The sequence below is a fragment of the Nanorana parkeri genome, unplaced genomic scaffold (genome assembly GCF_000935625.1).
Source record: "Nanorana parkeri isolate BGI_ZX_2015 unplaced genomic scaffold, ASM93562v1 scaffold463, whole genome shotgun sequence".
In the NCBI taxonomy this organism is placed as follows: domain Eukaryota; kingdom Metazoa; phylum Chordata; class Amphibia; order Anura; family Dicroglossidae; genus Nanorana; species Nanorana parkeri.
The window spans coordinates 476,693-489,618 of NW_017306731.1; the positions used below are offsets into that span (position 1 = coordinate 476,693).

At 40.0% G+C, this 12,926-nt stretch overlaps 1 protein-coding gene across 2 annotated transcripts in view; it reads left to right on the top strand.

The window, feature by feature from the left end:
* The window catches only part of LOC108790308 (ras-related protein Rab-3C), a 143,211-nt gene that overhangs the window by 119,417 nt on the left and 10,868 nt on the right, over positions 1-12,926 (top strand). For both annotated transcript variants that reach the window (XM_018560537.1, XM_018560536.1), the window contains exon 3: positions 2,991-3,109. In XM_018560537.1, the coding sequence (XP_018416039.1) occupies positions 2,991-3,109 (119 nt within the window). The remainder of the gene's footprint in view (positions 1-2,990; positions 3,110-12,926) is intronic.

The following is a 12,926-nucleotide window of genomic DNA, read 5'->3' on the forward strand; positions in this document are numbered from 1 at the left end:
CCCTTTATTGTGTCAAGTGCTGTGCACACTGTTGGTGCCGTATAAATCCTGTATAATAATCTCTGCAATCTCTGATAAATATGCTTATACATCTGTAAGCATGCATGGACTTCGCAGGAAAATATCTTGCTCATCAATCTGTTTGATAAATGTTCTAATATTTATACGGCTCTCTTTTATAAACTCTGGTTACGTCAGTCTATGATGTGGATTGTAAGACATGCTTCTTTCTTTGTTCTGCAATACTTTTTTTCTAATGTCCCTGGCTCCTCCTAGGAGGATCACCTCCTCTACCTGTCCACTCCAGCCCCACACAACAATCATTTATCTATTATCATTATTACAACCCCAATTCCAAAAAAACTGTGACTGTGTTTAGTCTACATAAACACATAATTAAATGATCTGCACATCTCATAAAGTTATATTTGATTCACAATAGAAAACATATCAAATGTTTACACTGAGAAATTGGACCATATTAAGAAAAAAAATAATGTAATTTTGAAATTGATGGAAACAATATGTTTCAAAAAAAGTAAGAGGTACTAAAAAGGAAGAGCCGAAAAAAAACATTTTTGCAGCAAATTAGGTTAATTGGCAACAGGTCAGTAACATGATTGGGTATAAAAAGAGCATCTTAGAGAGTCAGAGTGTCTCAGAAGTAAAGATGGGCAGAAGTGTCTAAAAATTGTCAAACAATTTCAGAATATTGTTCCTCAACATAAAATTGCAAATACAGATAATCCTCGCTTAACCACTTACCTGCTTTGTGACCACTCGCACTTACGACCGTCCTCCGAGCGACCTCCGACCTTGCGCGTCAGTGTCAGTGCGACGTCCTCCGATCTACACGGCGGGTCCCGGTAAGTATTTTCATTGCCCGATGTACAGTACACTGTTTGATACTGTACATCTGCAACGCTATACAGTACTGTACTAATGCAGTACAGTACTGTATGGAGTTCCTCACATAACAGCCAATTCGTTTAACGACCTGGTCGTGGGAACGGAACTCGGTCGTTAAGTGAGGAATACCTGTACATTAAATATATAATCATCTATAGTACATAATATCATCAAAAGATTCTGAGAATCTGGAGAAATCTCTGTGCGCAAAGGACAAGGTCGAAATGCAATATTGGATGACCGTGATCTTCAGGCCCTCAGATGACACTGCATTAAAAACAGTTATGATTGTGTGATGGACATCACTGCATGGGCACAGGAATACTTCCAAAAATCACTGTCTGTGAACGCAGTTCACCGTGCCATCCAAAAATGCAAGTTAAAGCTCTATCATGCAAAGAAGAAGCCATACCTGAACATGATCCAGAAGCGCTGCCGACTTCCCAGGGCCAACGGTCTGTTGCAAAGTGGAAAACTGTTCTGTGGTCATACAAATCGAAATTTTACATTCTTTTTCGCAACCATGGGCGCTATATCCTCCGGACTGAAGAGGAGAGCGACCTTCCGGCTTGTTATGAGCGCTCAGTTCGAAAACATACATCTCTGATGGTATGGGGTTGCATTACTGCGTATGGAATGGGCAGCTTGCACATCAGGAAAGGCACCATCAATGCTGAAAGATATATCATATATTTTGAGACGTGTTGCCGCCATCAATTTCAAAATGACCTTATTTTTTCTTAAAATGGTCCATTTTCTCAGTTTAAGCATTTGATATATTTTCTATTTTTTATTGTGAATATAATATGGGTTTATGAGAGTTTTAAATCATTGCATTCTGTTATCATGTAGATTTTACACAGCGTCCCAACTTTTTTGGAATTGGGGTTGTATTTTATACAGGATTTATCTCCTGTGCAGCGCTTTACAATTTAAGGAAGACATTACTGTTACAATACAAGTTAAGACTAGATGGTAAAGAGGGCCCTGCCTATGAGAGCTTACAGTCTAAATTTAATGAAGGAATAAAGTATCAGAGTGATGAATGAACTGCATTTTGGACTGTGACAGGTCCTCTTTAATATTGCATGGTTTTCTACAGATGGGATATGTGAATAGACCAGATGACAGCTTAGTATAAGACTTTGGCCTCCAGCTTTGTGTTTGCTCATGTTCTCATGGACTGCTCTGTTTAAATGTTACCTCAATGCCTTTAATCTCTGGGAGCCATTGCGTATGACTGACAGTTAGCGTACAAAAGATGAGCATTCTTGCTAACTCTATTGTGTTCTGGGGATGTGACTGCTGAGTGTGTGTTTTGATCTGTGAACAGGCAAAATATAGAAATAGGTGGGTATGTGATGGATACATAAAATGAATTAGTAGTATAGATAGGACACACTGGAATATACAATGTTATTAAAGAACTCTGGACAGAAATCGGATTAACCCTTGCAAACCCAATACAAATTGGCAATCTACACGTGAGATTGTAGTCTATCATGGGAGCTACTTAAAGTAGTCACCCTCCAGAGGGAAGGACAGTGTCACCGTGAATTCAGAGATGATTTGAGGATCTACAGTTGAGCGATACACAAATACGGTACATTTTGTTAATAGTTAGGGTACTAAGATGCATTTCACGATTTAACTCCTGAGTTTAGTGCCACTTTAAAATCTGAGGGGCTTCTTTCTCCTGAAGTGACAAAAATGCAGTGATGTGCAATAACCTAGGACAACCAATCACAAATCAGCTTATACCGTTTTATAAAAGTTATGCTGGTAAAGATTATTTCCCATTGGCTGCTATGATTGCTACAGATTGCACATAATGCAGTTCTTACTGTATATACAAATATTTTATTTAAATAACAGAAACAAAAACTAGAATAAAAGTGGGTTCTGTTTTTGTTCTCTATAAAAATGTAAAACAAAAATTCTGATTGGTCAATATGAGCAAAACATGTTTATTTTTTCCAGTAACCTTTTCTAAACTTTTTAATATAAATACCCATCTAATGGTTAAGAAATATTGTAACTTATGTAGGACAAAAAGTAAAACTTATTTTTTATTATTTCAGGATACAGCGGGGCAGGAGAGATATCGCACTATTACAACGGCATACTACCGAGGAGCAATGGGGTTTATTTTAATGTATGACATCACCAATGAAGAATCATTCAATGCAGTACAGGACTGGTAAGTTTGCTAAATCCATCTGTAAATGTATTTTGGTGGCTTGTGACACATTCTGTCTTAAGTGCTATTCAAATGAGTGTTTCCCTCTGACACACAGAGGATTATTTATTACAAAGTGTTTTTTCACTAGCCTGTTCTAGAATAACTTATAAATCAGAAGAATAGAAGAAAATCACCAGCACTCAGTACATCTAGGTCACTCACTCAATAAACTTACAGAAACTGTACATTTAGCACAATGCTAAGTTGTGAGTATGACCTAAAACCAGCAAACTTACTTGTATGGTCGTGATTAGGCCATAACGCCACTTCATAAATGAGCCTACTAGTATCTAGAGCTGCAACAACTAATCGATTACATTGATTAAAATCGATAATGAGAATCGTTGGCAACGATTCTCATCATCGACTAGTTGATTTTCGATTAGTTGCCACCATTCTACTCCCCGCTTGTGCTGGTTGCAGCAGTCTGTGTCCCTTTCAATTCCCGCTGCTCTCCCCGCCTGTGTCAGCAGAGGCAGCAGGGACACAGAACGCTGCAGCCGGCACCAGCGGGGAGAGGAGAGCCCTGTGAATACATTCCCCCCAATAGCAGGCTGGGAGCCATTCCCAGCCTGCCATTGGATATTTTAAAATGCAATAGCCAATAGCAGACTGGCTATTGGAACCACCCACTGCCTGCTGTCCATCAGCATGGGAGGACCTAAAGGAGAAGTTTTTCCTTCAGGTCCCTCCACTGCTGATTGACAGCAGGCAGTGGGCAGACGCAATAGCCAGCCTGCTATTGGCTATTGCTATTTGAAATATCCAATTTAAATAAATTAAATGTAAAATGCAAACAAATAAAAAATAAATAAAGTTTAATAAACTAATATAAAAATAAAAAAAATTATAATTTTGGTGTGTAATTTTAAATAAAAGGTTTTTTTTTTTTTATTATATTGGCTTAGTTTTACAATTCGCATTATTTTAAATCCGTTAAACTAATTAAAATGTCTAATATAATACATGCAATTATTAAAAAGATAATTTTTTTAATTTTATCCGATTAATTGAAGTTAATAATCGGCAAACTAATCGATTATGAAAATAATCGTTACCTGCAGCCCTACTAGTATCCTACTGGACATTTCTTGGCTGTCAGGTCTTCATGGGTAAGCTGAAGAAGAAGGAAGTCAGATGTTGTTAATTTTTTCTGCTTTCATCTTTAGACTCCTATTGAAGCTCACAGTTATCACTAGGCTGCACAAAAGAAGGGACACATGTGGTTGTATTAGATGTGCACTGAAATTAAATGTTAAAAATTGAAACAAAACCAAAAATATTTTATTTTTATTTATTTCTTTTTATTAAATATTTTTATTTTTTACTTTACTGTTGGGGGCTTCGGGAAAATATTGGGGGTCTAAACAGATCCCTGATATTTCCCTGTATAAATGGAACAGGAAGCCTCTTTACGGAGTGCTCTTGTCCATTCATAAGCTGGACACAGTACACATACTCTGTCCTCAATTATGTACAAACACTCAGCGATCACTGATCACTGACTGCTTGTACCTGCTCTCTATCCTCAGTCGCTGTCACAGGAGGCTAAGCGAGCAGTGTGGGGTGGAGAGCTCAATCTCCTCTCCCAGAAGCTGTCCCGAAACCACTCTACTAATCTGTCCCAGGAGGCCAAGCAGTGCGGTGTCTCTCCTCCCCGCTGGACGCTGCACTGTATCAGAGGTGTGCCATTTGCAGCCTCCAGTTATAAATACACTAAGGCATGGTCCACACCTGTGCGTAGCAGGAACACGTGTCCTGTTCGCGCACATTTGTGTGCCGCATTTGGCACATGTAGAATTTTTCGTGTCACGTGCTTGCCGTGGTTTGCTTTTGCGTTTGTGCGTGTTTTTACGCGTGCAAACGCAGAGCAAAAACACGTGTCTTGCTGGGCATGTTTGTATATGCATGCTTTAGCACGTGTTCAGGGAACGTACAGGTGTGAACTAGGCCTACTAATACTGGCCTAACTATTACTACTATCATTTGTGTTTTGTTAAATCTTTTTGTGTTTAAATTAAAAAAGAAAACATTTTTCCAAGACAGTATTGCTAAAAAAAACACATTGTTTTTCTTGAAAATATATTTTACATTGTTATCTTAAATGATGGTTATTAGTGAATCCATAGACCTTTAGCGGAGTTAAAGAAATTGCTTTGGTCCATAAGTTGTATACAGGCTCAGGAGCTGAAGTAGTTAAACTGTTCAATTTACAAACACATACATTGAAATGAGATGGAATTGTTATGTTTTCACAATAAAGTAACCGTGTCACTGTATAAAGCATGCTTAATTAAGATATGGCTATGAGAGAGCATGTACTTACCTCTCCTGCTACCCACACCGCTCAGATCCTGACAATTGGTCCCTGAAGTCAGCTGGGAAACCGACACTTTAAGGAATGGAGATCTCTGTGGTCCTCACAGTTCCCGCTGGTTCCTCCTGCTGCCCCCATGCTTTACAGGTCACATTAGTGATCCGTCATACTCTTCTTTTGACCTCCCTAATCATTGGATCCAAACCATTATGAAGATTTCTATCTTCTTCAACTCCCTCAAATAACTGGAGGCTCTTATTTTTAAAGAAGGCTCAAAATGGCACTAGACATAGTATAGGATTTGAATTACAGCTTTCCAAGAAGGACTGAAACTGTTCTGAAGGGAAGGGGCAGCTACACTTATTAGGTTCTATAAGTGTCGGTAAACCCAATGTTTTATATGGTGTCATTACATGTAAATGTGTGGTCTCTACATTGCGGCACTTTCTTTCCCTCATCCATGTGATCAGTGTTACACATTTCATCCAACTTTTTACTGGACTTGTTCTGAGTAGCAACGGTATAGTGGTCAAACCTTTGTATCCTCTCTTGCTCTGCTATATCCCAGAGAGGAAGATGTTCACTTCCTCTATTCTGCTGTGGAAACCGCCCCATACTCTTTATCAGCTTGGGAGGATCCAACATGTTGGCTGACATTTCATTAACACACGTGACCGCAACACGCCAATTGGCTCTGTGCTACAACAAGTAAACAAGATAGATTTCCTGCAGTTTGCAGGTAGCGCCTGAGGCTGGCTACTTGCTATGCCTATCCATCTCACAGAACAAGGGCCAGAATACATCTGACCTTACTGTACAGAGAGTTAGTTGTTGTGTCTTTACTGTTAATATTCACTTCACTTTAATATTAATACAGCTAGCAAATGTGTGTCCATTCATAAACAATTGAATTGAGGCCACATTTTTTTCTACCCCTGAGTGATTCATAACACAATGGTAGGAAGGGAGAATGGTAACTGCTTATGATCCAATGGGGGCATAAAGGAAGCAGAGTGAAAGCTGATCATGCCCGTGGATATAGGGTAGAAAGGAGGGCCAGGTGATCATGGAAAATTAAACGAGAGGCAGAGTAGGAACTGTCGAGCGAGGAAAGAGAGAGGAGGCAGGGAATGAGCTAATCAAGAAAAATGGGGAGTGAAGATGAGGTGGGGGAAGTAGAAGTGGTAAGAAGTGATCGTGGATTGAAATCCAACAAGACAGGGTGGGCAGCACAGGGCAAGATGATTGTGGCTGAGGGGGAAGGTGGAATGGCAGGAGCTGATTGCAGACACAGAAGAAAGGAGATAAAGTGAGAACTGAGGGCTGGAAAGGAAAGAGGAGTGAGAGCTGATTGTGCTCCATCGGGAGGTTGGTCAAGTCAAGGATTAAGGTGTGCGAAATAGAGGAGGAAAGGAAAAACATGATTATGGACTGCATAGAGGGTAATATATGCACTGTTATTTCCCCCTTCTGGAAGAGGAATGGTGATTCATACCTACCTACTGTGATTGCCAGCCAGGGTCCTATCCTTCCTTACAGGCCTAGCAGCGCCCTTACCCCCTGATTATACATTCAGACAGAGTCCTACTAATTATCTACTACAGAACTAAGTTCATTATTCTGAATAAACAATTATATCTCGAAGCGCAAAATTTGACTTGGGGGCTGCTCTATGCTCCATCATCATTCACCTAGCAGGTTTTGCTAATTTAGAAAAATGTAAAATATCTGACATACTGTATTTTATTTTGCATTGTTTTGCGACTTTTAAATGCCCATTACTGATGTATTGTCAAACAAAGGGTAGGGTGGGTTTAAATGAGCCAATTAAAAGGACAAGTCAAAAGAACTGGGATTTTCCAAGCCTTTCAAAGAAAGCCAAGCTGATCTAATATTTGTAACAGAAAGTAAATACATAGGTCAATGTTCTGCATCTTTCTCGATGATAATATTGAGAGAGACAGTTTCCATGGAAACCAGGGCTTGTCTTTCTCAGAATCTATGATACATCTGATGTATTCTTTGTGCAGATCTGTCTGGTTCTCATCCTAACCCAGTCATCACCTCCATAACACGCTCAGTGCTGGTAAATGTGCTTAGTACACTACGGAAAATGCTGTTATTAAATCAACTACATATTCAACTTTTTAAAAGTTTTTACAGTTTGCTATAACTGTTTTTTTTTCTTTCTCCACTGAGGAGAATAAATTGAACTTATTTAGCACATAATGTCAATTTCAAAACCTTTAAAGTGCACCTATGCCCAGACTTTATGCATTAAAGCTAAAATTCATCCTGAGCCCAGACTGTCTTGGACCTGCCACCAGGGGTGGCATCACCATGTAGGCTGAGCTCAGAATGTCACTCATGTCAATAGAAGAGGAAGGGCCTGTGACATCTCCAAACCAGCCATACCAGCATGGAAAAAGAGGTCTACCATTTTCTCAATCTGTCTCACTACTACTATTGCCTTGCTGTACAACAGTTTTAATATCCCCCACACAGAGGCATCCTGGTCAATCCTGCTTATGCCCTTTTCCTCCCCCTCGAGCCATGATCTGCACCCCACTTTATAGATGTGACACGTAGACTCCAGATGTGACAGGGTGAATATCTATTGCTGCCGTATACCTTTAAAAGGTTCCCTGACAAATGCTGTGCACTACACAGGGAGATTTCAGGAATACAACTCATTGCCAATACAGGCTTGGCTACCGTAGGTTACAACGTAAGCTGCTCATCCTTGCCACAGTGCTTATACTACTGGGCACATTCAACTGCAGCAGGACAATGTGTAAACAAACTTAAAGTAATGCTAAACTCAAGAGTTTAATCTTAAAAATGCATTCAAGTACCCTAACTTAAGAAAAATGTATCCTATTTGTGTATCACCCAGCTGTAGATTCTCAAATCATCTCTGAATTGGTGCTGACACTGTCCTTTCTTCTGGTGGGTGGCTACTTTCGTTCCCCATGGTCCCTGTATGTGTTGTAAGGTAGCCACCACGCCAAGCTCACTCCTGTGATGGACTACAATCTTCATACAAATTAGTAAACTAAACATAGATTGTAGTCCATCATGGGAGTGAGCTTGGAACAGTGACTACTTTACAACACACACAGGGACCATGGGTATTATTATTATTATTATACAGGATTTATATAGCGCCAACAGTTTGCGCAGCACTTTACAATATAAGGAAGACATTACAATTACAATACAATTCAAGACAAGATGGTAAGGAGGGCCCTGTCCGTGAGGGCTTACAATCTAAAAGGGAGTAACAAAAGTAGCCACCCTCCAGAAGGAAGGACAGTGTCAGCACCAATTCAGAGATGATTTGAGGATCTATAGCCGAGTGATACACAAACAAGATACATTTTTGTTAAAAGTCAAGGTACTTAAATGCATTTTTAAGATTTAACTCCAGAGTTTAGTGTCCCTTTAACCAGAGAATGGCAGTCATCCTGCTTGTCAGAATGGTAGGAAGTCTGGAACATTATTGAAGCTAAATGCAGCCACACTTATCTCATCACTGGAACATCACTAGAACACTGCAGCTCAACCACACACAGCCTGGGTTGTATTTGCAGTCCACCCTTACAGGGACTTCTTCAGGCCCCTTGCACCACTAAAGTCATCCACCTTACCAACTGCTCAGTGTCTGTCAGCCCTCTCTGCTAATCACCCAAATAATAAAATTCAGAATATTAATGATAACATACAAAGCCATCCACAACTCTGCCTCATGCTACATCACCAAATTCATCTCAAAATATTGCCCAAACTGCCCTCATCGCTCATCCAAAGACCTTCTGCTTTCTAGCTGCCTTGTCACCTCCTCCCATGCTCGTCTACAGGACTAATCCAGAGTCTCTATCATCTGGTGGAACTCCCTTAACCAATCTGTCCACTAGCAACACACCAAGGGGGGACTTCAACTTACCTCTGTGGAATTGTTCCTTTGTTGGCCCAAGACGCTATTAAATCTCCGTCATTTGCAATGAGAACCAACATCTCGCTGGCCCTGCCAGAGAGAGAGAGTGATTGAATACAGACTGGAAAGCAATTGCTTAGAGATCTTGACGCTGGTGAGATCGCTTTTGTGAGATCAGCCTTATACAGATATATGACACACAAATGGAGAAAGTCATTACTCTGAATATAGAAAAAGTCTGCATATTTTCTGGCGCGAATTAGGACCGTCGAGAAGCAGCTAAAGCTGTAGGAGTGAAATATTTTATTTAAAAGTCTATTGAGCCAGTTACAAATTCTCAGCCATTAATGTGGATTTATATTTCTAGCTATCTACAGGAAGTTTTGTTGCAATCGATATCACTGGAATTGAACTAAGAATTATGACCAATATGGAATTTGTGCAATGATGAAAATAAGCAAAGGGTCTTTGCTTTTGATATAGTATTTCCATATAATCATACGTGCAATATTATACAATTTATAGCTGGGATATCTAACTAGGTTGGAATGTTGCTCGCAGAGCTGCACTTTAGGAGACAACCTTGTCCTAATTTTATTGGGATAGGTGTGTAGGGAGTTACTGTTTTTTGTAATATGTTTTGATGTTAATAAAGTTATTTGATAAGGTGACAGATGTCCTTTGACTTCATTTAGAGGTGTTGATAGATAGATAGATAGATAGATAGATAGATAGATAGATAGATAGATAGATAGATAGATAGATAGATAGACTGTATATAGACAAAAATAGCCTTTTTAGACCATTCAACATGACACACAGAGAGGAGAGAGTGACCCTCCCCAGCAGGCACACAGAGAGCAGACAAATCTCAACAGGCATTCTTATTCTTTTTACACTCCAACCAGGACTAAAAAAAAGAAGTTGTGTCCTATATAAACATAGGGGTCTATTTATAAACAATTCATACTGCCTTTCACTCTGTGAATGTTCATTTTGGGCAAATAATGCCAAAAATTAGTGTTCTCAATATATATTTTTTTCCAGTACGAATATATTGTTACTACATTATGGCTAGTGGCCAAAATGTAGTACAGTATTGCAAAATACATTGGAACTGGGGAAGATAATATATTAAGAACATTCCTTTTTGTCATTATTCGTCCTAAACGAATGGTCACAGATATTTGCAGGGCTCAGGGCCCTGCATATTGTTTATAAATAGCAGTGGCGTAACCAGAGTTATGGGCGCCCGGGGCAGAACATACACTGGAACTGTACCCCCCACCCTCACACATATATATCAGCTAAGGAACTACAAGTCCACAAGCACACTGCGCGCGCCGGTTTAAGTAGTAACCAGTACACGCTGTATGCAACTTCTAACAGCGTGGGAGACGGGAGGCCGCACTTGTTGGATCCAGGAATCAGGTGATTAGTATTTTTTTTAAAAAGTTTTATTTTATGTTCCCGGGGACATTTACAAATGTCCCCGGATTTTATTTAAAAAAAAATCTGTCACCTTACCTTAGCCTGGTGGTCAGTGGGGGCTTCCTGGACCCTGGTTGTGGGGGGGTCTGCCGTGGACCCTGGTTGTGAGCCCCCGCCATCTATGCGCCCGGGGCAAACGCCCCCCCCGGTTGTTACGCCACTGACCTCTAGTGTATAGAGGCCACAACCTCTTTTCTTAAAGGGTTATTCATAAAAGTGTGAAGAGTTTGGAGAAGGCAGGAGAAGTGAACAATCTAGGACAAAACAGCTGATTTGGAAAAGTTCTCCAATTCAGCTCCCTTTCCAGTTCAGCTTTGTTGTCCTAGATTGTTCACTTCTCCTGCCTTCACCAAACTCTTCACCCTTTTGTGAATAACCCTGTTAGTTCTGGAAGTCATCGCCTACAAAAGGGCCCCTCTCACCCCGAGTAAAAAAGGTAATACAGACCTTAGTCTACAGCTCCACCTGGGTCTTGCTGCCATAGCCTGGCCTTAACTTATCAGCTTTTAATTGTCTGCAGAAGTAAAGCCTTACGTGCATGGATAAAGACAATACCATCATAAATAATGCAATACCCAATTCATTGCAGGTCATGGTAGTGAGAACTAGCTAAAGCTGTAATCTAAAGTTTGTACTTTGGTTTAATTCTATTCTCATAGGGCAAGGAGGGTCTGTGTGGGGGCAGTCAGCTAAACCTACAGTTACCTTTTAAATGGTGAAGGAAATCTAACACAAAGGAAACAGTTGCAAGCATTCTTGCCTTTCTTTTGTTTCTGTTTGATTTATTGAGCAAATAAAGGATCTCTGATATGGAGCAAGTCTGGGTTTTTGTTCATTATACATTGTCTTAGGGGGAGCTTGGGGATTCCTCTGGTTGTGTGCAGGCTGCTTTTGATGAGTTATTATTACATATATACGTGTTTGTATCTATCTATCTATCTATCTATCTATCTATCTATCTATCTATCTATCTATGTCTTACAAGTATTTATATAGTGCCATCAATGTATTCATTTACATCAGCCCCTGTCCTAAGAAGCTTACAAGCTACGGTCCCTATCTCATGCTATGATGCATGAGATAGGGACCGTGCATAGCATGACATAGGGACCGTAGCTTGTAAGCTTCTTAGGACAGGGGCTGATGTAAATGAATACAAGAGCCCATTTAGAAAGCAGCCAATTCACCTAACTGCCTTTGGAGTGTGAGAGGAAACCGGTGTACCTGCATGAAACCCATGCAAACACAGGGAGGACATGCAAACTTCATTCTATCTATCTATCTAGATATGTGTGTATTTTTGTTTGCGTAGAAAACATAAATTCTGCAAAAATATAAAAAGATCCAGACAGAGGCAGGAGGAGAGGGAGAATAAATCAGAGACAAAGCACTTTTGATAAATGAATCCTGCCAGGCAATTCAGAAGACAAATATAAGCTGCAGTTTTGTAGAAGGAGAATTTCTTATAAATTCCTGACAAGCTGCTGGGATTGGACAAAGAGAGATAAAAGACGGCAATGGACAAGTGCTTCTATTAAAGAACGAAAACTCTGCTGAGAAGTGCCTGCTTTCCCTGATATTCCCTTTTGTATTACAAAGTTTACCCAATAATTTGTCATTTTAAACTGCAGGGTTTACTGAAACAGCTTTCAATTTTAGATACTCTTCCAGGTAAATGCCGTGATACTTATCAATCCTGAAACCCCTAATGTTTGATTTCTTGTTTATAATTAGTGAGCAATGAAGAGCGGCCATTGTGTAGCTCTAAGTCTAGGGAAAGAGCTTGTCCTGACATGCAGCTCTATTCTGGAATTGTGCTGCCTCATTACCCATTAGTGTCTAATGGATAGGCAGTTTTACAGTTTTATGTGAGCAAAGGAGGACCTTCATTTTAATAAATGTGACGGTCATGAATGCTTGAAGAAATAATTGGGCTCCAACACTCAGTGGGGTATCATAAAGGAGGACCCCCCCCCCCCCACACACACACAAAAAAACCAGGATTAAAGAAAACACTGCACCTAAAACAG